The 24,565-nt window shown below is 58.3% G+C and overlaps 3 protein-coding genes across 5 annotated transcripts; 2 read left to right on the forward strand and 1 right to left on the reverse strand.

Annotated features, from left to right (window-relative positions):
* Window positions 1–1,019: 1,019 nt before the first annotated feature.
* On the forward strand, window positions 1,020–2,992 carry Fgf22 (fibroblast growth factor 22). Of its 2 annotated transcripts, none has more exons than XM_051139610.1 (3): window positions 1,020–1,226; window positions 2,502–2,605; window positions 2,700–2,992. In XM_051139610.1, exons 1-3 carry the CDS (start codon window positions 1,040–1,042, stop codon window positions 2,895–2,897), a joined length of 489 nt encoding a protein of 162 aa, XP_050995567.1. In that variant the 5' UTR covers window positions 1,020–1,039; the 3' UTR covers window positions 2,898–2,992. The 2 variants fall into 2 exon arrangements, with proteins under 2 accessions (XP_050995567.1, XP_050995568.1); XM_051139611.1 differs by having other exon boundaries at window positions 2,723–2,878.
* A 1,313-nt stretch (window positions 2,993–4,305) lies between these two features.
* On the reverse strand, window positions 4,306–11,825 carry Rnf126 (ring finger protein 126). 2 transcript variants are annotated; one of them, XM_051139613.1, is made up of 9 exons: window positions 11,721–11,825; window positions 7,547–7,605; window positions 7,379–7,442; window positions 6,960–7,204; window positions 6,421–6,489; window positions 6,285–6,354; window positions 5,751–5,844; window positions 5,553–5,668; window positions 4,306–4,985 (listed from the first exon to the last, which is right to left on the reverse strand). In XM_051139613.1, the coding sequence occupies exons 1-9, from the start codon at window positions 11,796–11,798 to the stop codon at window positions 4,836–4,838; spliced, it is 945 nt and encodes a 314-aa protein (XP_050995570.1). In that variant the 5' UTR covers window positions 11,799–11,825; the 3' UTR covers window positions 4,306–4,835. The 2 variants fall into 2 exon arrangements, with proteins under 2 accessions (XP_050995570.1, XP_050995571.1); XM_051139614.1 differs by having other exon boundaries at window positions 11,630–11,731.
* Window positions 11,826–20,101: 8,276 nt separating this feature from the next.
* On the forward strand, window positions 20,102–24,264 carry Fstl3 (follistatin like 3). Its single transcript, XM_051172919.1, has 5 exons — window positions 20,102–20,246; window positions 21,387–21,572; window positions 22,635–22,850; window positions 23,650–23,877; window positions 23,963–24,264. The coding sequence occupies exons 1-5, from the start codon at window positions 20,150–20,152 to the stop codon at window positions 24,004–24,006; spliced, it is 771 nt and encodes a 256-aa protein (XP_051028876.1). The 5' UTR covers window positions 20,102–20,149; the 3' UTR covers window positions 24,007–24,264.
* The last annotated feature ends 301 nt before the right edge of the window (window positions 24,265–24,565 follow it).

Consider the following 24,565-nt stretch of genomic DNA (forward strand, 5'->3'; position numbering starts at 1 on the left):
AGGAGTCACAGGGCCTTGGGCTGTGTGTGTGCAGTGTGAGCCCCAGCTGGACCCAGGCATAGGGACACGCTGGTCCCTTTTATCCTGGGCACCACCCTCTGCTGTGACCTGCCCAGGTGCAGGGAGAGTCGGGATCTACTGAGCCACCAGGAAGGAATCCTGGCATCCTGAAGGACTGGTTGTCTTTCCAGAGGGTTCCCCAAAAGGTAAACTTGTCAGTGAACCTCACCCAGGTGCTATTTAAAGGTGCCACCTGGGGCTAGGGGGAGGGGACTGGCACTGAGGGCCCAGGTTCCCCAGCACCAGTGACTCCAGACTGCATCGGAAGGTCACTGCACCTACGGTCAGAGCCACTGGCTGCTGGAGGTGCGGGTGACCACGGTGTCTCCTGGGCATGAGTGTGGCTGCAGGTGTGGGGGTGGACACACTGCCCCAGTTCTGCTGCCCAGACGCTGTCCTTGTCCTCAGTGCTCAAAGTGGGTGGTGACATACCTGTATGTCCCTCCTGCCCAAAGACAGGTTCCCGCATCTGTCCACTCTGCCTACCGTTCACCTCCCGCTCTTCCCCTGCATGGTTTCCGCAAGGGTAGCCTCAGACTCCTCTACATAGAGGAGGCGACGCTGTCCTGTGCATGCTCAGCCCAGGCTGGCCAGACTGAGACTTGAAATCTGGTTTACCTCATTGTCACCTGTCCATCTTTTACACAGCGTGTGTCTCTCTGGTCGTCTGTCTGTACCTCTTTTGTCTTCTATCAGTGTCTTTTGTCTCTGTTTCTTCGTGATCTGTTTTCAGTCTTTCTCCATCTCTGGTCTGTCTTCAATCTCTGTTCCTCTGAGATCTCGTTTTGTTTCCCTTTCCACACCCGCACCCGCACCCCAGGGGTGACCAACACTTGCCTAGGGGGACAAACAGGAGCGCACCGTCCCCGCGCGTGGATCCGAGGCGGCCCCGCCCCCCACGCCTATTGGACCGCAGCGGCCCTAGCCACGCCCCCGACCGTGCAGCCGGGCCACCGCGCGCCGCCGGGCACAGGTCGGGATGCGCCGCCGCCTCTGGCTGGGCCTGGTCTGGCTGTTGCTGGCGCGGGCACCGGGCGCCCCGGGCGGGTACCCGCATCTGGAGGGCGACGTGCGCTGGCGCCGCCTCTTCTCCTCCACCCACTTCTTCCTGCGTGTGGACCCTGGTGGTCGTGTGCAGGGGACGCGTTGGCGGCACGGCCAGGACAGTGAGTGCTGGGGCAGCAGGGCGAGATGGGCACACCTCCCGTGGGGGCTCCTCCTTGGCAAAGCAAGGACCGCTGGGTGGGGACACTGGCCCACGTACAGGGGCAAATTGATGAGACGGGATTCCCGCCCCTTGGGACCTGCCTGAAGTGAGATTCCCTATGTTGCTAGACACCCCTATTTGGCAAAGGAGGCAAGAGGGACAGATGTCTGATCTCAAGGTCTTGCTAAGAGACCAGGAATGGAGCTGGGTCTGCTTGGAGCCCTGCCTTGCATACAGATGGCCTTCCATAATTGCTTGTGGCATGTATGTGGCAGGAGGAGAGGCGGTGGTGAGGAGGGAGCCGGGGTTGATGGTCACAACCAGCTTCCTTGGTGCTCAACTCTGGCAGGAGTTCCTGGGATGGTTTGAGCTGGGCCCTGGACAGGTGACAGGGCACTGCCCATCCCAGTGGCTTTCATCTGGGTTCCAAGGCCCTCATTAGGCCACACAGGACGAGGGTATGACAGGGGACTGGCTGGGCAGGTCCATCCGTGGTAGCACAGCCAGGCGGGGTGGCCCCAGGCTGGGGAAGAGGCCCAGCTGAGTGACCTGGCCTTTCAGTACTGAGTTTGCTCCCACTAGGGATGGGGTGATAGGTGACAGGCTCTGTGTGGACGGGGCACTTCCCTCCTTAACTTGGTAGTTACCACGCGATGCTAACCAAGATGGCCCACGGTCCCCAGCCTCCTCTGGAGTGGAGCAAATGCACTAATTCCATAGGGGGTTAGGGATGGTGGAAGGGTGCTGTGACTTATGTCCCCGGCCTGGTCCCTCAAGCTTCCAAAGAGGGACAGGACGCAGAGACCTGTAGTGGGAGTGGGCTGTTTCCTGTGAGGAAAGCCGGACTCGGCCAGGCGGGGCTTGTCAGGGGATGTTCCCGGCGGGTTGGACAGACAGCCGAGGTCCAAAGCTGGCTCTTCCTTATCCTGGGCCTGTTTCTCTTCTGGAAGCGGGTACAGTTGGCATCGCCCACCCACGGTTGTGTAAGTTCCATGAAGCAGAGGGCATACAGTTGGTGCCCACGCGTTGTTTATGACGGCGGGGCTCCCCAGGTCTTTGCTGGCCAGCCTGTTCCTCAGCTCCCGGAGGTTGCAGACAGACTCCTCTACATCCAGGGAAGTGCCGTGTCTAGTCTCCAGGGCCCATGGCAGCTGGAGTTGGGGGCACAGCGGTGATGGGGCCTGGGGAGCCCAGTGTGGCTGCTGCCCGACTATGCCCCCCTGTTCCCGTGCAGGCATTGTTGAGATCCGCTCGGTCCGTGTGGGCACTGTGGTGATCAAGGCTGTGTATTCGGGCTTCTATGTGGCCATGAACCGCAGGGGCCGCCTCTACGGGTCGGTGAGTGACGGGCGGGCAGTGGGCAGCTACTGGGTGGTGACGGTTGGTGGGGTTGGTGGGGCAGACGTCCAGCCTCACCACACCCGCCCTGCAGCGGGCCTGCTCTGTGGACTGTAGGTTCCAGGAGCGCATTGAGGAGAACGGCTACAACACATACGCCTCAAGACATTGGAGGCACCGCGGCCGACCCATGTTCCTGGCACTGGATGGCCAGGGCATTCCCCGGCAAGGCAGGCGGACACGTCGGCACCAACTGTCCACACACTTCCTGCCAGTGCTGGTCTCGTCTTGAAGGGCCTGCTGATGGTTCAGGAGGCCTGGGTGGCACAGAGAGAGGGCCTGGAAGATCTGGGGTTGGGCAGCAAGGGGCCCAGGCCAGGAACCCTGAGCCTACACATGCCTTTCTCTGTGTCACAAGCTGGGTGCCTGCTGGCCGCCAGGCACCCAGGGAGACAGAGCAGGGCCCCTCTCAAGATCCACACACCTGACAGTTTCCATCCATAGAGTTTGGAGATGAGAGCAAGGCCGGGCTCTGCCTGACGTGTGCTCTGGGCACAGCACGGAGAGGCTTGAAGATGGGGACACACTAGGTGGATGAGGTAAAGACAAGGTGGACTTGTGGCAGAGAGCAGGGCCCACCCAGGTCAGCAGGAACAGTGACACATATTCCACACAGAGTAGGGGCGGGAGTTAACAGCACTTCCTGCTCACTAGGGGGTCTGCTGTCACCTCTATCTCCCACCCCAGAGGCGCTGACATTTTCTGGCCTCTGCAGGCACCTGCACTCATGTGCACAGACCCTGTTCCCCGTACACATAAAAATTAATATTATTATTACTTTTGTTTGTTTTTTTTTTGTTTGTTTTTTGAAACAGGGTTTCTCTGTGTAGCCCCTGGCTATCCTAGACTCACTAAGTAGACCAGGCTGGCCTCCAGTGCACAGAGACCCACCTGCTTCTCCCTCCCCAGTGCAGGGATTAAAGGCTGATGTGGTGCCTCTGGATACTGGGATATGTTCAATGTCTGAGTTTCCTGGATTCACCAGGAGGGATCAGCCTGCTGTCACCTAGAACATAGCCTGGGGAGGCCAGTGTCAGAGTCTGACCCATCAACAATGGCTGACGTGCACGGCTGCTTGTCCCAGGCATGACACGGTGCCGGGTCAGCATCTCCAGGGAATCTCGGTCGGCCTGGTCACCTGCTCTGAGGCTCTCAAGGTGGGATGTGGCTGGCAGGCTTTGCCAGGTAAGCACCACCGACCCCAGACCATGGCAGTGTGGAGGACAACAGCACAAGCATGGGGACAAAGCAGCACGCGGTCCTCTGGGCTCTTCAGGGCAGGATGGGCGGGCTGCGTGTCTCCTCCATGGAAGCTTGGGAGCAAGAGGGCTAGCGCCTGTTCATCCATGGCAATGGTGGCGTGGTGTAGGTGGGCCCTCAGAGAGGTTCCGGGTCCATCACCCCAGCAGAAGCAGCCTAGTGGTATGAGACTAAGGGTCACAGGTCCCAGGCCCAGCACGTGGTCACTCACCAGGTGGCCTCCCACCCACGCAGCTCTTGAGAGCAGCAGTTCAAATCTTGCCTCCTAGCAAAGAGCGTCGAGGGCTGGGTCCCACCAGGCCTCTGTCAGAACAAACCCGCCCTACAGCTGCCCCACCAGGCAGTCATGGGTACCCTGGCTGAAGGAAGACGCCAAGCCATGGGCTCTGCTTTTTGAGTAGGTGTATTTTAAATAGCTTTCCAGATAACACACATTTCCCTTTAAAAAAAAAAAAAAAAAGTCGTCTGCCGGAGCAGTTTGTTCCTGGGTCTGCTGGTCACCCTCGTGGTCCCGAAGGCCGGTGCTGGCTGGGTGCTGGCCCGGCCTCCCAGGTGGCGGGCTGGGCCTGGCGACAGTTCTGCTGACTCCACAGATCATGCATGGCCACACGTGGCTCAAACGTCCATTTATTTCAAAGCAGTAATAATTTAAAATCATAAAAACCCTTCTGCCGTTGAACATTTGGAGGGTGAGGTTAAAGACGGACTGAAGGCGCCCGCTGGGAACATGGGGCCCACGTGTGCACCTCCAAACAGGAGCGGCCATGGCCAAGTCCGAGCCTACTGCAGCCTGGGGCCCGCCAGGTGCTGCCGGCCGCCACGGAGCAGCACCTCCAGTCCACGGCCATGGCGGTGCTGGGGCGCCTGGGGTGTGGGATGACTGAGCCCCGGGGGGATGGCCAAGTGGGACTCAGGAGTTGCTTGTGGCGTTCTCGTTGCTGGGCGAGCTGGACGAGGACGAGGACGAGGACGAGGAGAAGCCCACTCCGGTCAGGCCCGGGGGATTGGTGGCCGTGTTCTGTCCAGTGAGGCTCTTGCGGCAGACCGGGCAGCTATCGTGCTTGAGGAGAGAGGAGGGTTAGACTGGGGTCAGGACAAGGTTAAAATCAGGGTCATGACCTGCCTGGCTCAGGGTCAGACTCGGATTAAAGTCAGGGTGACAGAATCAGAGTCTGAGCTTGGGGCAAAGTCAGGGTCTGGGTCCAGGTAAGATGGCCGTATGGCAGATACTCAGGGTAGCATACAGGCCCATCAGCAAGGCCAGCAAAGCACTGCACTAACATACTCTGACCCAGGTTGGGAGCAGAGAAAAGCCAGAGCTAGAATGGGGTCAGCCTTAGGTCCAGTAGCAGTCAGAGGCCATGGCTGGAGATGGGCATCGTAAGGACAGGCTCAGAGCTAAGGGATGGTGCTGTCAGGTGAGCTTCAGCTGGGTCAGGATTTCAGTCAGGATGAGCACAAGGGTTCTGACTGGCAGGCAAGCAGGTCAGGGCCACGGTCAGAGCTGTGACTGGGTCTAAGTTAAGTGTGTCCATCAGGCTTGGGGTCAGAAGGAAGCAGGGCGCCTGGGCTTGGGTCAGGTAGGGTCCATGCCTGTGGGCTGCCTGGGAGTGCAGGGCACAGTCACCTGCTCCAGCCAGGGCACAATGCAGCTGTCGTGGAACAGATGGTTGCAGGGCAGCTGCCGCACACTCTCACCCAGTGCGTAGTCGTCTTTGCACACTGGGCACTCCAGGCCGGAGCCTGCAGAGGAAGCAGGTCGGTGAGAGGTAGGCCACAGCAGGGAGGTCCCCAGGACTCTGTCCACCCACCACAGCGAGCATACCCACGTGCTCCTCTGTGACAGGGACTGTGGGAAGGGCCTGGATCTTCTCCTTGTCGGCAGGTGGGGGGCCCGTGTTCTCAAACTGATTGAGGAGCTGAAAGACAAGAGGCCGTGGCTGGGGGGCACAGCTCCCATGGGCAGCTCCTACCAGGCCTGGCTGAGGGGGGCACGGCTCCCATGGGCGGCTCCTACCAGGCCTGGCTGAGGGGGGCACGGCTCCCATGGGCGGCTCCTACCAGGCCTGGCTGAGGGGGGGCACGGCTCCCATGGGGCGGCTCCTACCAGGCCTGGCTGAGGGGGGCACGGTTCCCATGGGCGGCTCCTACCAGGCCCACTAAGCCTCAGGACTGTCTGAGGTGTACAGCTCCGGCACAGGAGACTGCCCACCCAGGGCATCAGACATCCTTCAGGAGGGGAGGGGAAGGAGGGACCAGCCACTGAGCTGTCTGACAGCAGAGCGGTGCAGAGCCGACGCCCATCCGCGTCATGAGGCTGGCCTCTTGGCCCCCAGTGACGCTGAATGGCCCGCTGTACCTGTGTGATGATGGCGTCCAGGCCATTGGCCCCCCAGGCGTAGTCCATTGGGTTCGAGTGCAGGACGCCCCTGGGGGGGAGAGGCCGGGTCAGGGGGCGCGGGGTGGGAGGGGCCGGGCACCCGTCCCCTACTCACCAGGGACCAAGGCCCAGGCTAGGTACAGCGGCTGGGGAGATGATGCCATTCACAAGCTGCTGGATGATCCTGTGGGAGAGACAGTGTCACAGGGGCCTGCAGTGGCCAGCATACCTCACAAGACAGAGGCTTGTTCTGGAGGCCAGGTTGGCCTCCAGCTCAGCAAGCAGACCAAGCTAGCCTTGAACTGGAAGTGATCGTTCTGTTTCCACCATCCAAGTGCTGGGGTGACAGGCATGTGCCCCCTGTGCAATGGGAGGCAGTCATTTTTCACAGGGTCTCCCAGTAGCCAGAAGCCACAGAGCATGGCCCCAAGGGTGTGGGCCCACAGGGGCTGGGGTGCAGCACTCAGCTGCTGTGGGTGACCCAGGCTCTTTGAGACCTGTTTAAAGAGAGAGGTGGCCAAATGGCTCCCATAGGAAGCCAGGCGAGGCCCTGAGGGGGGTCTGGAGATGCAGGGTCAGCAGAGCATGCTTGCCCCATGTCTGTTTGTCCCACTGTGGTAGTGGGGCCCTCACCAGCTACACCAGGCCACTCACCCTTCCAGCGTGGGGACGCCTTCATGCCGGCCAGTGGCCCGCCGGGCCGTGAGGCGGGCACGGGGCTGCCGGGCCCCGTACCGATGCCGGGACTGGTGCTCTCTCTCTCGCCGGCTCTCAGGGTCTCTGCCATCATCGGCCTGTGCCCCAGGGGGGAACGTGGGAATCTCAAAGCTGTCATCGAAGATGCCGAAAGCAAACTGGCTGTATCCCTGGGGCAGCGTGAACAGGTGCTGGTCCACATTCTGTGGAGAGGATGCAGTGAGCCTGCCAGTGCCACAGACCGCGAAGGCAGAGAGTTCTTTAACAAGCCCACAGATGGGAAGACAACCGTCAGGGCAGTTAGAGCACCAAGTGTGGGACGGGTATGTGCCAACCTGCAGGGCAGGGGAGGGCCTGGGACCAGCGACCTGACTCACCTCGAATGGCTGCCGGTTCTGGTCGGTGGGGGCTGTGGAGGGGGCGGAGCTGTTTTCTGTGTTCCTGGGGAGAGAGCAAGAGCGAGCCTGTCAGGTGCTGTGAAGCCCCTCCTAGATCCTCAGCACAGGGATGGCCAGGCCCTGGCAGCCCCCAGCCCTGCTCACTACCTGGTCTCTTCTGGAAGCTCCTCAATGAAGCCAGACTCACACCTCGGGCAGATGTAATCCTGTGGGAGAGGCAGGGTCAGTATGGCGACCCATCCCAAGCAACATAAGGGAGTTGTGTACCTGGGCCCGAGGGACACAGGGCAGCAAGGACAGTAATGGCCTCCCACAGCCTCAGCAGCTGCAGACCTGCCAGGCTTCCCCAAGCCTAGGTTCCTCTAGTGACCTCCCAGTCCCAGAGAAGATGAGAGCCACGGTGTACCCCACAATGACGGGACCTGCAGTCCCTTCTCAGACACACAATGGTGGGACACGAACAGCTAAGGACCCACGTATGGAAAGCAAGAGAAAGTTTGGAAAACAGGCAATGCTTCCTAAGACCAACTGCGAGCCACACTTGTGCAACTGTAGCCAGAGCCCTCAGCCTCAGAGGACACGTCAAGGGATACCAGCACACACAGGTAGCCCCAACAGGTGCAGAGTGTGCTCCCCACAAGGCCATAGCTATTGAGTTTTAAGGCAGTGATGCAGGCAGGCAGCCAAGACCAAAGGCCTCTTGCTGACAGAACAGACCCTAAAGCAAGTGGCCACAGGCCTGACCAGTGGGCTTTACATGGCACACGCTCTAGGGAGGGTGGCCCCATGGGCAATCTGACACGAGGCCTGCTCACCACCCCTGCAGACACACTTCCACAGCTGAATGTGCTACCATGAATATGTGAAGGGGCACGCCATTAGTCACCAGGGCAACGCCAGCGTGACTCAGTTGACCTAAGGCAGCTAGCAGGCACTGGGCAGGGCTCGCCAGAGCTTGGTGGTCCCACCTTAGGTGAGGCAGAAGTCAGACCAGCCCCACCCTGCCCGGCACAGTACAACATCAGAACACATATGCTCTGGCACACTCTCTGCCTCAACCTCCACATCCAGCCATCCCTCACTAGCCACAGCCAGGGACACAATTGGGGTCAGCTCATATCAACTGCCAAATGTCTCTCAGGCACCCTTCACAGAAGCTGATGCCAAGGGTCACCCATCAGAGGCCATTCTGCCTTGCCTGGTCCAAATGACATCCTGTCCTGAGAAGAAGACCCCCACCCCCACCATGATAGAGACCTGAGACTGTAGGACAGCCACAAGACATAGGGCGACCCTTGTAACACACACCGAACGACCATTCTGAGTGCTTATGGGGAAGGTGGGGGCTGAGGTGGGCCGGAGAGGACTGATTGCCAAGGATCTCTGGCCAGTGTCACTGCCTTGGTCCTGGTCTGCACAGACTAGCAGCTCTAGAGCTGACGGGCATATGAGGCACAGGAAACCACAGACACAGCTGCGTGCCCATGGCTCCTAGTTTGGAGTCGTCATGCTTTGGCACATGTGTGTCTCATATCACTCAAACATGCAGCTAGCCACTACCTGTCTCACGAGTCCACGCAGCACTAGCTCTTACCAGAAAGGTGGAAGCCCTCTACCATGCTGGGGCCCTGTCTGTAGGAATGGCTCTGCCCAGGGACCAAGCCAGGTCCTCTCATGCTCAGCCCACGCCAGGCGCTGTGCTCACACGAGCAGCAGGCATCAGCTCCTTATCGCCAGCCCATGGGACAGTGAGCAGACAAAGTGAGAGCCAGGCCTCAGGTGCCTGCCCATGGATGCTCCGTGTCCACACCTGTACATCACATGGCCTCCACTAACACACCCTGCAGACGATCAAGTCTAGGCTCGTACCGCCCAAAGCCTTCAGCTCTGGCTGACTCCCCTGCTTCCTGCTGACAGGTTCCCAGCCAAGCCATCTCCCCAACACCCTGAAGCTCTGGCAGCCATAGTTGCACAGACACCGACACAAGTTACCCATTAAAACAGTGGCTCTCAACCTGTGGGTAACAACCCCCTCTGGGGGTCAAACAACCTTTTCACAGGGGTCCAATATCAAATAACCTGCACATCAGATGTTTACATAACCTGACTCACAATAGTAGCAAAATTAGTTATGAAGTAGGGGGTCACCACAACAGGAGGAACTATGTTAAGGTTCGCAGCAATAGGAAGGCTGAGGACCACAGTGTTAGAGAGACCCGAAGAGGCGCTGCTGGTCTGGGATGTGTAGCATACTGGGCAGCTAATGACACCAAGTGCCTGTGGCCCTGTGAAAACGCCACCACTGGAAGTGTGTGTCTCTGGAGGCCAACTCAGGTGTCTGAGCAGCAGCCGTCACTGTAACTGCATACACAACAGCCTGTCCTGTAATGTGCACTGGGCGACACCACGGAGGCCGCAGACCTGCCCCAGCTCCCTTAGCATGACAGGTGCTCATACAAAAAACACCCATGCTGGCCAGGCAGTGGTGGCGCACACCTTTAATCCTAGCGCTTGGGAGGCAAAGGCAGACAGATCTCTGGGTTTGAGGCCAGCCTGGGCTACAGAATGAGTTCCAGGACAGCCAGGGCTACACAGAGAAACACTGTCTCCAAAAGCCAAAGAAATAAAAACCAGGCCTGCTGCTGTCTAAACACCCGTCCCTGCAAACACAGTGCCGGGTCCCTGGGCTCGCAGGATGGCCCTGGCCAGGCACATGGTCTCAACCAGTAAACCAACAGCCAAGTGCACACGGGCTCAGGCCGTCTCCCAGAGCTCACAATGATGCTCAGGGGCTGCACAGTCCCTAATACTGAGGGGAAGGGAAATCAAGGCAGATGTGGGGAGGCACAGGAAGCAGAGAAGCAGAAACGACCATCAGGGACTTTCCCACATCTCTGGCATGCATGGCACCCCAAATTCCACTCTCCCTCTAAAGCCGCCTTTTGTTTGTTTCTTTTCTAAACTGGGTCTCTCTGTGTATCCTTGGCGGTCCTGAAACTCACTATGTAGACCAGGCTGGCCTCCAGCTCAGAGATCTGCCTGCCTCTGCCTCCTGAGTGCTGGGGATTAAAGGCGTGCGCCGCCACACCTGGCCCAAGCTGAATTTTTTTTTTTTTTTTTTTTTTTTGGTGTTTCGAGACAGGGTTTCTCTACGTAGCCTTGGCCATCCTGGACTCGCCAAGCTGAATTCTTGTATATCACATGTAGAAGAATTCTTTTTTGTTTTTGTTTTTTGAGACAGGGTCTCTCTGTGTAGCCTTGACTGTCCTGGACTCACTTTGTAGACCAGGCTGGCCTCAAACTCACAGCGATCCGCCTGCCTCTGCCTCCCGAGTGCCGGGACTACAGGCGTGAGCCACCAGTGCCACACTTCACATGTAGAAGAATTCTTGCCCTGAGGAATGCCACAATGTCAACACCCAGGGGTAATGTGCAGAGAGACCAGAAAGAACTACACCAGCTCTCACCAACCACCCTTCACCCCAACAAGCCATTCCGCCACCATCTCTGCAAGGAACCAGTATAGCTTACACCAGATTAGGTACCACATCTGCCAGGATCCACGCAGACTTCCTTTTCTCCAAAAGGAGGAGCATGTTCCATGCTTGGCCCGGGAAGGCCAGGGAGGAGAACCTTTCCTTTCCGAGAGTGAGCCTCACACCTGGGTATGAAGCAATAAAGTGCTGCCCTAGAAACAAACCTAAGAGCTAGCCACCAGTCACGGGGCTGGCCACGCTGATCTGGGAAAAGGGGAGGTCTGGGAACCCCGGGCACAGAACTAGTCAGTCACTCTCAGGAAGCCTGCAGGATTGGGATGCGCCTGGCCAAAACCCAGCTTGAATTGGCTAAGATGCAGGACACACAGGCAGGGTCCTCGGGGCTACCAGGAAGCAGCAGGGAGGCTTGATGACACCCAGGTGGGAACTGGGGCGCGGGGCTGCAGCCCGTCAAAGCCACATGGAAGCAATAACACAAGGCCTGTAACAGCCAGGTGGGGCCGGGGCTTACCGGCCCAGACCCTCAAGCTCCGCCGTCGGATTCGCGGCTACTCTGGGCGCAGCTGCGAGGCCCCGGGCGGGCGGGCGCTCGAGGCCGCGCTGCGCGCCCCCGCGTCCCGGCCACGCGCTCGGCGGCCGTCCCCGGAGCGGAGCTCGGCTTCCGATCCCCACCGGGTGTCCCGTCCCCCCCGCCACGGGGTGACTCGCCGCCGCCCAGGGTTCTCGGACCTACCCGCCACGCCGCTCGCATCGCGCCGGGTCCCAATCTCCCCTCTAGCCAGCCTCGCGCGCACAGCCCCACCGCCCTCCCGTCCGGATCTCACCGGCAGGCGCGGCACGATCTCCACCGAGCAGCAGTGACAGAAGTACCGTCCGGGCTGCTGCGGCGACGCCTCGGCCATGGCCACCGCCGCCTCCGCGCCGCCCGCCCCCCGCGCGGCGCCTGCCGCCGGCCGTTTGCTACTCCCTCGCCGGCCGACGCGCCCGCGCACGCTCACGCATGCACGCACGGCACGCACGGCGAGCGTGGGGCTCGCGGAGGAACGCGGGCAGCGCGCTGCGGGGGCCGTCTCCGGGAGAACGGTGGCCGCATTAGGACAAAGTAGGCAGAGCCGGAAGCCGAAGACCCGGGGCCGGGCGTGAGGGGCGGGGCCTGCAGACGAGGCGGCGGGGCTTTGTCTCCTAGGTAACCGGGACGGAGGCGGGGTCAAAAACGACAGAGCATCTCGGGGGCGTGTCCCATCGGATGTGGGCGGGGCCGAGCGTTCTTGGCAACCGGGAGGAGGGGAGGAGTCAGGCAGGAAGATTACGGAAGTTCAAGGACGGCGCGATGGCGGATCTCCTTGGCAACGATTCTCGGAGGCGAAGCCAGGCTCGGAGGCAGGGAGAGGTCAGGCATGGGAGACTGGGTGGCGCAGGGACTAAGTGGCGAGGTGGCTCTTCTTGGTAACCGGTTGTAGGGTCCGCTGAGCCTGCGCGGGGCGGGGCCTCAAGCTTGCCGGGCCGTCTCCTTGGCAACCAGGATGGGCGAGCGCGAAGGCAGGTGCGAGGCTGTGAGTCGGCAGGGCCGGCATTGGACGTAGAGACCTCCGTGAGCTATGTACGGAGGCGGAGCGGGGTCGCTCAAGGGTTGGGGCCTACGGGACTCCCCCTGTCCCTCAACCTGCCAGGCCTCCGTTTCCCCTGGTCCTTGCCCCCGCGCGGCCCACCTGGCCAGCTGGCCTCTGATGCCATTTGCTCGCACTCTCTGTGCCTCTCCAAGCGCACGGTCCCCCATAGTCCCGTGCACCTGTCTTTCTCGTGTTCAAGTCTCGGCTGCAATGTCATCTTCTCGGCGGTCTCTACAGCCCCTCTCCATAGCCTTATGTGCCCCCCTGAGAGCCGTAAGGACAGCGCCGGGGCGGAAGGGATATTCCATCTGGATGATACACATCAGGCGTCCCCACAAAACGCTGGAGATAAGGATGAGGAAGGGATCCGTTGTCTGGGAGAGGGAGGATCCTCCAGCCTGCAGGCAGCCTGTGCGACCCTCGAGGAGTGAATGAAGCCTGCGTTGTTTGGCTAGCCCCAGAGTGTCCCCGAGGTTAGTTCCTGTATGTATCTGCTTGTTTACTCAACATCTCATCGACCGTCTCGGAAATGCACACAGAACACCTCAGCCCCACGCGGGTGGCGGAGCGGGGGCGGGGGAACGGGACTGACCGTGGATGTTTCTGATGCCATAAGATCGGCTTGCTGGGGGTGAGGAAGGGGGCGTTGAAACCAGAGTTTTGAGGAAAGAGAGGAATTGCTGAGGTGGGTTTCCTGCAAGAACGGGGCATTCTTCCCTCGGACGTCCCCTCCCACACACACACACACACACACACACACACACACACACACACACACCTAGCCATCTTTCTGTCCTCACTTCTAGTCATTTCAGCGCTTTGACCACCAGAGGGCACATTGCCTCTCTCTCTCTCTGGGAACTAGTTAGCTACAGCCAAGTCTTCAGAGCAGCCACAGGGTCCTGTAAACAGGCAGGATTCCCTGGAGATACCCTCCCTCCGAGCAGCTCAGGGTAGTTATTCAAAAACTGGGTAGTGGGTATGGGGTGACCTCCCACCATGCCATTGCTGTATGACTTGGGGCCAACTGCTCAGCCTCTCACTGAACCTCAGCAGAGCTAGCCTCCTGGGAACCTCAGGCCCCTGCACCTTGCTGCTTGCCACTGGCCACCCAGGTCCACATCCAATCTTGCACTGCAGGATGGCAGACAAGGGTCCAGCAGCACTGAAGTGATGGGGCCTGGAGGGGCCCACTGTTAACCAGGTGGCCATGTGAATTTTTTTGTTTGTTTGTTTTGTTTTTCGAGACAGGGTTTCTATGTAGCCTTGGTTGTCCTGGACTCACTCTGTAGACCAGGCTGGCCTCAAAGTCACTATGGTCCGCCTGCCTCTGCCTCCCAAGTGCTGGGATTAAAGGCGTGCGCCACCACACCCAGCATGAATTCTTTTTTTATTTTTTTCCGAGACAGGGTTTCTCTGTGTAGCCTTGGCTGTCCTGGACTTAACTTTGTAGACCAGGCTGGCCTCGAACTCACAGCGATCCTCCTGCCTCTGCCTCCCGAGTGCTGGGATTAAAGGCGTGCACCACCACCGCCCGGCTTGCCATGTGAATTCTATGGCTGGTTAAAACCAGATTGTGGAGGAGGGAACAACCGATATCCAGGCATCTCGAGGCTTCTGAAGACCCCCAGAGTCTAATCCCACCGGTCACCGAGAGACACAGGTGCCTGCCTAGGTCCTTGACGCCTGCTGGAAAAGACTTCCAAAGTTCTCTGCCGCAGAGCAGAGCCTGAGACCCTCAGGGCCTCTTCCTTCTTCAGGCCCAAGGGCTTGTCTGCATTCTCCCTCAGACCAGCCGCGACAACAGCTCTACCTTCCTGAGCAGTCATTTGCAGAAGGACACTGTCTCCCTAAGCTCACCCTACCCATGTGACAAGTGTCCCAGCCCCAGAAGGACTAAGGGTTCTCTGAGAAAAGCTGTATCTGGAACATCGGCTCTGACTCCTCACCCAGCTCTCCCTGGCTCCCTGAGCCCAGGTGCTCAGCACCGTACCTGACAGCAGCTGCCTTCCACTTGACCTCCACAGGTCGCTGTTTAAAGATTTATTTATTTTTATGTATACAGTGCTCTGTCTGCATGTACACCTGCAGGCCAGAAGAGGGCATCAGATCACATTATAGATGGTTGTGAGCCACCATGTGGCTGCTGGGAATTGAACTCAGAACCTCTGGAAGAGCAGTCAGTGCTCTTAACCTCTGAGCCAGCTCTGCAGGTCCCTGTTTAGTTGCTTTATTAGAGAGACAGGTCATCTCAGCTACAGGAGATGCTGAGCCAAAAGCATTACAAGCCCAAGGCATTTTGGGTAACAGCGATTCTCTGTCTTAAAATAAAAGCAAAGAAAGAAAGAAAAAAAAGCAAAGAGTCATGGGTGTGGCCCAGGGGTAGAGCCCCTGCCTAGAAACCCCAGTGAGGATGGGGGACCATTGCTTAGGGCTACAGCCCCTTCCAGAATCCCCCAGTGAGGTCTGGGGGTGTGCTCAGGGGTGGACCACATGCACCACGTGGGCTCAGTCCTGAGTGCTAGAAAAACAAAAGGTGCCACAATTGGGGCCTGTAGAATAGTCCCATGGGTGGAATACTCCCAACCTGATGGCCTGAGGACCCTCTTGTGAAAAGGGAGCTCCAAGCCCTGCAGATTTGTTCTCTAACCGCACAGGCGCACTCTAACGTGTATATCCATACACACACGCACACACACACCCGCACACATATACACACACAGGTCAATACCCATATATACACGCACACACGCACCCACACACATACACACACAGGTCAATACCCATATATACACGCACACCCGCACCCGCACACATACACACACAGGTCAATACCCATATACACACGCACACACACACCCGCACACATACACACACAGGTCAATACCCATATACACACGCACACCCGCACCCGCACACATACACACACAGGTCAATACCCATATACACACGCACACCCGCACCCGCACACATACACACACAGGTCAATATAAGAAAAACGACTCCAAGAACACCAACAAATTTGATTTCTGTTCAGCAAGACTCTGAGGTTTGTCCCCAGAACTGTCAGGGAATAAAATGGAAAACAAAGTTTGCAAGTCTGTCACTGCAACAAAACAGAAGGCCACATTTGGGATTTGACTTCGCTCAGTGCAGACACTGCAGGCTGGGTACTCCGTCTCCTGAGCCATTCCTCCTGTCGTTGGCCAGAGCTGGGCTTCAGGGGCACACTGCTGAGTGACTAGCAAGTGACTGATGACCCAGTGATCCGCTTTAACTAACCTTTGTCCCTGAGGACCAGACCTGCTCTCTGTAATAGACACGGCTACCTGATTTCCTAAAAAAAAAAAAAAAAAAAAAAAAGCCGGGCGTGGTGGCGCACGCCTTTAATCCCAGCACTCGGGAGGCAGAGGCAGGCGGATCGCTGTGAGTTCGAGGCCAGCCTGGTCTACAAAGTGAGTCCAGGATGGCCAAGGCTACACAGAGAAACTCTGTCTCAAAAGACAAAAAAAAAAAAAAAAGGGTCCCTTGGACTGGAGACATGGCTTGCTGGTTAACAGCACATACAACTTTTGCAGGACCTGAATTCAGCCCCAGCACTTACATCAAGTGGCTCATAGCTGCCTCTAAATCCAGCTCTGGGAGTGTTGGCGCCCTCTGCTGGCCTCTGTGGGTATCTGCATCCACATGTACTTACCCATAGAGATATACACATAAGGAAAATTTAAAGCAGACCTGTTTTTGTTTTAAGATTGGGTTCCTTGCTGGGCCTGGTGGCACACACTTTTAATCTCAGCACTCGGAAGGCATAGGCAGGCAGATCACTGTGAGTTCGAGGCCAGCCTGGTCTACAAAGTGAGTCCAGGACAGGGAAGGCTACACGGAGAAACCCTGTCTCAAAAATAAATAATAAAAAGACTCCATTGAAATAAAATGCAAAGCAATTCTTTGCAAGTGCTGCAGAAACTTACCATAAGCTGACATCAGCTTACAGAGAAGGAGTTGGGGCACAGCTACGGCCCCTACTGGCTCTGTGTCCTCCCTGGCAGGAGCAACCTGATGCTGTGCCCTCAGCCTTCCAGCCCCCAGAAAATTAGAGGGGCTGGGGTAGGCCTAGTCTAAGAAGGAAAATGTGAAAGCAGGTCTCCAGTAGTCCAGCCTGGCCTTGAACTCAGAATACAGCCGGGGCTGACGTTGCACTCCTGGGTTCTCTGTTTCCTGAATGCTAGTCTAGCAGGTGTGCAGGGATGGAACCCAGGGCTTCCTAGAACTCTTGTAGAGCCAGGTTGGCCTTGAACTCACTGCGACCCGCCTGCCTCTGCCTCTGCCTCTGCCTCTGCCTCCAGAGTGCTAAGATTAAAAGCGTGCATCACGAGCCGGGTGTGGTGGCGCACGCCTTTAATCCCAGCACTCGGGAGGCAGAGGCAGGCGGATCGCTGTGAGTTCGAGGCCAGCCTGGTCTACAAAGTGAGTCCAGGATGGCCAAGGCTACACAGAGAAACCCTGTCTCGGAAAAAAAAAAAAAAAAAAAAAGCGTGCATCACCACGCCCAGCTACAACAGATCATTTCTTTGTGCCTCATTATAACAGAATGATCCAGGCCAGCTTGAGCTACAGAGCAAGACTTTATATCAAAAGAAATGAAGGCTGTGGATGAGGCTGGACTGTAGAGCAATCGGCACCCACAGAAACGGCTGGGTGTGTGGACATGACCCAGTGCTGGGGACGTAGACACAGGAGGATCGCTGGGGCTTGCTGGCCTCTGGCCTCCTCACACACATACACACATACACAAATCTGTCGGCTCTGGCCTTCCGACCAGCCTCAAGCATGGCTTCACACTCCAGGTGCTGCGAGCTGTCAGGGGTCATGGCCTGTCATTTCCTCTGAGCCCCTAGGTCTGGGTCACAGGGGAGCCTGGGAAGCCGAGCAGACATCATGGATCCTGTGCCCAGAACGCTTGACTCTCGGGGCTGGGCGGAAGGAAAGAGAAGGCTGCACTGGGGACTGTTGTGCCAAGGGTGTCCCTGGGGGACTCATGGGTTCCCAGTACGTGGGAGCAGGACAGAGCGGGGGCTTGAACCTATGCCAACGACACAATGGCCCTTTGATTCACCCAGCCTAGGCCACAGCGGTCCAGCATGAGGGGTCAGGCCTCGGGCAAGGTCAGCGCTGTCCCCGCTGTTCACTCCCTCCTATAAGCTCCTGATGAGAACACAGGCTCCTGTGCCCTGGCCCAACCTAGGAGCATCCTTGGGAGACTGCCAGGGACCAGGGCCAGGTCAGTATCCTCCCTCACTGGCACTGGGTAGCTACAGTGGGGAGGAAAAAAAGATGGTTTTCTGCTGTCGATGAATCTGCTGGGACTTCACTGTGTGATGTCAAGACGCGGGAGAACATGTCACCTGAGTGGGTCTGTAGTGGATATAAGGATGGGGAGGGTGGCCTTAGGAAACCCAGTGCTCCTTATGTCATTCCCGCCCCCATACTTCCAGTTATAAATGCATTTACCTGTGGTGTTTGTTTTTTTGTTTCTTTGTTTTGTTTTGGTTTTTTCTTTCTTTCTTTCTTTCTTTCTTTTTTTTTTTTTTTTTTTTTTTTTTGGTTTTTTTTGAGACAAGGTTTCTCTGTGTAGCCCTGACTGTCCTAGACTCACTTTGTAGACCAAGCTGGCCTCAAACTCACAGCGATCCGCCTGCCTCTGCCCCCCAGTGATGGGTTGGTTAGTTTTTTGAGGCAGGGTTTCTCTGTGTAACCTTGGCTGTCCTAGACTCACTTTGTAGGCCAGGCTGTCCTTGAATTCACAGAGATCTGCCTGCCTCTGCCTCCCGAGTGCTGGGATTCCATGTGTGCACCACTGTGACCAGCTTCGTGTCTGTGCAGTACCTTAGGTGGCCAGAAGAGGACACTATGCTCTGCCACTGGAGCCGCAGAGCATTGTGTGGGTACTGGGAACTGGTCCTTGCTTCTCTGGAAGAGCTCTTGACTGCTGAGCCAGCTCTCCAGGCCGGTCATCGGAAGCGTAAGCTGGGTGAGGGCAGAAGTGGCTCAGCCCTGGTCACTGGCAGCATGTCAGGACACATGGATGTTTAAAGGAGGCCCCTAGGTGGGAGGTTACCCCATGAGCTGTGGGCACACTGCCTCAGCCATGAGAGCCTCGTGACCCCTAAGTGCTCTCTGTCCCAGAAGCTGGGTGCTCTAGCCGGGAGGGAGGGAGGATAGTCAGCTCCACATGTGCCACAGCCAGCTGCAGGGATCAGAGGACAAAGCTTGCAGGGGTTGGAACTCAGCTTGTGGGGCCTGGCTGCCAGCGCCTTTACCCTCTGAGCCATTTTGTTGTGGTGGTGGTTATTTTGAGGCAGGGTCTCACCATGTGACTCTGGCTGACCTGGAACTCACTATATAGACAAGGCTAACCTCGAACTGGCAGAGATCTGCCTGCCTCTGTCTCCCAAAAGCTGGGATTACAGGGGTGGCCCACCAAACCAGGCTGCTGAGCCATTCTGACTGTTTTTGAGACAGAGACTTTCTGGCCTGGACTCTCCATGTAGACCAGGCTGGCCTGGAACTCCCCATGTAGACCAGGCTGGCCTGGAGCTCCCTATGAACCTGTAGCCCTTCTAAGTGCTGGGATTCTAGAGTGTGCCTCCTTGGGTGTGTGAGGATATGTGTACACACATGTACCCACAGAGGCCAGGAGACATCAGCCGTCCTCTCTCACTCTTGACCTTAACCCTTTGAGCCGAGAGTCTCTCACTGAAGTTGGAGCCAGCAAGCCCCAGCAACCATTTTGTCTCCACCCCACAGTTCGGAGTTACAGGCCCTCTTGCCCCGCACTATCAGCTTTTTCCATGCATGCTGGAGGTTTGAAAACTTAGGCCCTCCTGTTTATGCAGCAGTCGGTCTTAAAGCCTGAGCCATCTCCTAAACCCTGGTTTGGTTTGGTTTGGTTTGGCTTGGTTTGGTTGCTCCTTTTTGAGGCAAGGTCTCAGGTAGCCCAGGCTAGCCTGGGCTAGGTAGCTGAGAATGATGTTGAACTCCTTGATGGTCCAGCCTTCGCCTCCTGTCGCTGGACTGACAGGTGTGCCCCATCATGGCCACGGACATGCCCATGAGCTAGCTGTAGACGGACCTCTAGTTTGACTCACGGCAATCCTCCTGCTTCAGCCTCCCAACCTCTACAATGATAGGTACGAGTCTTTAAGCAGCCTGGAGCAGCTGGGGACACTTTGCAAGCGTCGGTATCGTCAAGGTGAAGGTCAGGCTGGAGGCTACAGGGACCAGACTGCAAGCCCCAGTGTCTTGCTTTGCCCAGACTTCCAGACACACTCGGGTGGGTTCTGTCACCTGGGCGCCACCGAAAGTTCCCAAAGGCACAGGAACGCCTGGGGGTGTCCATGTCCCAGAATATGCCCTCGGGGTAACAGTTATGTGACTTGACCCAACTGTGTACTGTCCTGCCTAGACAACTGTCTGGTTCCCAGATGGGACAGGGCCTGCCCCGGGTGGCCACCCCCGCGCAGGCCCTGCGCCTCGGGGACACGTCCGCCCCGCCCCGCCCGCCGCCGGCCCCGCCCGCCCTGGGCTTTTATAGGCCGAGGCGCCTGCACTCGCCGAGTCCCTGCTGCTGCCCCACACTCGCCATGCGTCCTGGGGCACTGTGGCCGCTGCTCTCGGGAGCCCTGGTCTGGGCGGTGGGATCCGTGGGCGCCGTGATGGACTCGGGGGATTCTGCGCCCGGTGAGTGGGGCTGGGCGGAAGGGGCGGGCGAGCGGGCCACCCACGTGGCCTGCGGAATGCGGCAGGGGGATGTCTGTGGTACGCTCTGGCTGGGTGGGCGAGTGCGGGGCTCCACGCCTCCAGCCTTAAAAGAGGACTGACATTTATATTTATTGAGCTCTTACTGTTTACCTGCTTTCCCATGAGTCCAAAGAGCCAAAACTTATGAGAACTTTTCCATCCCCGTTTTTTAGGATGGGTAAACTGAGGCTCGGGGTCAAGGACCTCTTCAGTGACACTGGGGGGCTCCCTTAAACCCTAGAGAGAAATCTCTCGGTGGCTGGACCGGCTCATGCCATCTGGTTGGAGCGCGTCAGGGTCCCCTAGATGGGCTGTCTCCTTTGGAACGGTGTACCTGAGAGAGGTCTAGACTCAGTTTCCCGTTTGTAAAAGTGTTTGCTGAGGTGCTGGGGCCCAGTTCGTGGGAGGCATTGAGCAGTGTCTCCTGAGCAGGGGTGAGTTCTGACACGAGGGATGCAGCTGTCCCCACTTCAGGGTGACAACTAGAGCCAAGGGGTCTGTGTTCTAGCACCTACCCCACCCGCCCCACAGGGCTGCTAGCCCCCTCCCCTAGGGCCTGTCCCCCGTCCCCATCCCAGGAGAGTGAGCTCACGCAGAGGGAATGTTCCCCAGTTGGAGTGAGTAAGAGGCGGGTCAGGCAAGGGGGGGGCTGCAGGCCGGGGGCTCGGCTGCCCTGGGCACTGTCTAGACAGAGGGCAGAGGCGGGAAGCCAGTGCAGGCCCACAGACCCTCACATGCCAGGCGCCTGGCATTTGAAGGGGCTGGGCAGGGTGCCAGTTCTCAGGCCTGGAGGCCGGGCGGGAGCTGGTGGTGGAGCACTGGGGTGCGGCTCAGAGGAGGAGGGTTCCCCACACAGCAGAGCCAGGGCCGTCACTATGGCTTTCTGTCCCTCCTTCCTGAGTCCAGGGCTGCAGGACATCCATGACAGCTATGGCCACCTCTGAATTGGAGGGGGCATTAGGTCACAGGTGTCTGGGGTTGGTTGGGACTTTGCAACACTTTGAAAGGACACTTGTACAGGATAATTCTTAGGTGAAGATGGGGAGGGGTACAGAGTCACCCTCCTCCTCTTCCGCTTAGGTGGTGTGTGCTGGCTGCAGCAGGGCAGGGAGGCCACCTGCAGCCTGGTGCTGAAGACAAATGTCAGCCGGGAGGAGTGCTGCGCTTCAGGCAACATCAACATGGCCTGGTCCAACTTCACCCACCCAGACAATAAAATCAGCCTGCTAGCATTCCTGGGCCTTATCCACTGCCTCCCATGCAAAGGTGATGCCGACGGCCAGGGCTCTGGGGAGGGGTGAGAAGGCTGAGAAGCCTCCTGGTTTCATCACGCAGGGAGCCTGCATCCCACCTCACCTGGTGGAAAGGACTGGCACCGTAAATCCCGCCCCCAGAGAACAGAATGGGCCACGGTCCAGACACCCTCTGCCTTGGAGGAAGCATTGATTGGAGGGCACCCCTGGCTCAGGGCCGAGCCAGCAAGGACCCAGAGAAAGTACTGGGAGTGGGAGGGACTTGGAGGGAATGGGCATTAGACCTGGGGTGTTGGGAGATGATTAGGAGTTTGCTGGGTGGAGCTCATAAGGAAGCATGCACTGGGTCTAGGGTCAGTCTAGGAGGGTGGGGCGCTGAGGCAGGGCTGCAGACCTAAAGGACAAGGCCAGGAGCCCTCCTCACTGGCCTCTGGGGTAGGATTAACCTCTGATCAGCCTGAGCCCTTTGCCACATGCCTCTCCTCCAGACCCCTCCCCTGGCTTCTGGGAAGAGCATGGATCTCAAGAATCACCTGGCCTGGCATGAAGCCCTGATTGTCCTCCCCAGCCTCCTGGGGACTGAGGATGGGCCCTGTAGGGGTGCCACAGAGTCCAGGGTCTGCTCTCCAGACCCACCAGCAACTGAGTTGGCAGAGAGAAGGGTGTCCATTCTCAGTCCAGCACGAAGTCCTCAAGCTAGGATGCTTTGGGTCCCCTTGTACTCACAGCTGTAAGCAGCCTCAGTTTCCCCATGTGTAAAATAATGGCTGAACAATATAAGGGACACGTAGCCAGAAGTAGTGGTGCAGGTCCCAGTCTCAACTCTTGGGAGGTTGAGGCAGGACCATCAGCAGTTCAAGGCCAGCCCTGGACACAGAGCAAGTTTGACGCTAGTCTTGGTTACTTGAGACCCCACCTGAGACACAAAGATGCGCTGGATGAGCCCCTCCCCATTGCCTTTTTGGGGTGGTCCTAGTGGAAGCGCCAATACACATGCACCTATTAATTGTGCATCACGGTGCGCCTGGACTCTGGTGACAAGTGAGAATCACCTGCGCGTGTCCTGTGTCCTCAGATTCCTGCGACGGAGTGGAGTGCGGCCCCGGCAAGGCGTGCCTCATGTTCGGGGGTCGTCCACACTGCGAGTGCGCGCCCGACTGCGAGGGGCTTCCCGCAGGCTTCCAGGTCTGCGGCTCTGATGGCGCCACCTACCGGGATGAGTGCGAGCTGCGCACCGCGCGCTGCCGCGGACACCCGGACCTGCGCGTCATGTACCGCGGCCGCTGCCAAAGTAAGAACCGTGGCCGTGGAGGGGCGGGGCCCGGGGTAGTAGGTAGGGCGGGTGGGTGGGGCCTATGGAGGGCGGGGCCTGCCCACTGTCTAGACCAAGGTCGGACCGGCTGAGGGGCGGGGCTGGGTGGGAGGTGGGACCAAACAGGGGCAGGACTCCAGCACTCCGGGGGCGGGGCCTGCACAAGTCTGATCCAAAAGTTGTTAAATTGGCTCTTTCCAGTTACTGTGTCTGCACCCAGCCTTTGGGAGGGGCAGGGTTATGCAAAAGTGCCGGTCAGGTCAGGTGGGAGCCAAAGTCGGCAGAAGCTGAGCCTGAGTCCCGGTATAACGACGACTCTTGGGCGTGTCGGGGACAGGGCTGTGCGCCGCGGCACAAAGCGCGAAGCCCTGCGGGCCAGCGTGCCCTTACAAGTGCAGACGCGCGGGAGAAGCTGCGCAGCCACGGGAAGAGGCTTGTGACGGATTGGGAGGGGCGGGTGTGGGTGTGGTCATGAAAGCAAACTGATGGGTGGAGCTTGGCAGAATGGGGCGTGGCTTGACAGTTGGGTGGGGCTGGTGTCCTGGGGGCGGGGCTTTCCAGCTGAGGGGCTTGGTAAAGATGAGAGGCGCTTCCGTTTAAGGGTGGGGCTTGCGTTCCAGGGGGTGGGTCTTGACTGAAGGTTGAGGCTAATGCCCTAAGGCGGGGCTGAAGAATGGAGGTGCACTTGTGTCCTAGGAGTGGGGCTTTCTGAGGGTAGCTGGACTCACAAGGAGGAGACACCATCCGGCACCTGACCTGCCCTCTCTCGGACCTACAGAGTCCTGCGCTCAGGTAGTGTGCCCGCGCCCCCAGTCGTGCCTCGTGGACCAGACTGGCAGCGCGCACTGCGTGTCGTGTCGCGCTGCGCCCTGCCCGGCGCCTTCCAGCCCTGGCCAGGAACTCTGTGGCAACAACAACATTACCTACATCTCCTCCTGCCACTTGCGCCAGGCCACCTGCTTCCTGGGCCGCTCCATCGGGGTTCGCCACCCAGGCGTCTGCACAGGTGAGGAGGAGGTGGGTCTCGGCATCTGGCCTACCAAAGGGTGGTGCCCCACTCTCACTCTCACCTGTTCCCTTCATACCTGCAGGGACCCCCAAAGTACCACCAGAGGAGGAAGAGAACTTCGTGTGAGCTGCAGCCACTGGGCCTAGTATTTGAACCCATCCCGACTTTATTTATTGTCACAGAAAAGATTCTAATTTATCTCAGAAGGACAATCCCAAACCTGGCCTGGAACCACTTGGGGATCCCCTAGGATCCTGAGCACATATCACAAGGACTGATGGTTTTATAAGGGTCGGTATGTGCCAGCATTGCCAGGCACTGGGATCAAGTTAGGACCCCAGACACCTGCTGCCCAGGGAGGCCGCTTCATGGAGACCCCCTGCTTTGATCTCTCCATCAGCTTTCTAGGCTGGAGCTGCATCTCAGGGCACAGCCAATGGCAGTGTGTCCAGCTCATCTGCTGTTCACATGAGGCCTCCTGGCCTCAGCCCAGAGAAACACAGGGTTCCTCCCTGCTCACTCCACTTAGAATGGGACCTGGTGGAGACGCTGGGTCCCTGCTGACTTGCAGGCCCAAGATTTCCTGTGCCCAGGGTGCCTCAGAGTCACCCTAGTGCCTACTGCCCTGCTCCCTGGACACCACATCAGCTCTCACCCCGTTTCCAGCCAGTCCCACTCATCCAAG

The sequence above is a fragment of the Acomys russatus genome, chromosome 31 (genome assembly GCF_903995435.1).
Source record: "Acomys russatus chromosome 31, mAcoRus1.1, whole genome shotgun sequence".
NCBI lineage: Eukaryota > Metazoa > Chordata > Mammalia > Rodentia > Muridae > Acomys > Acomys russatus.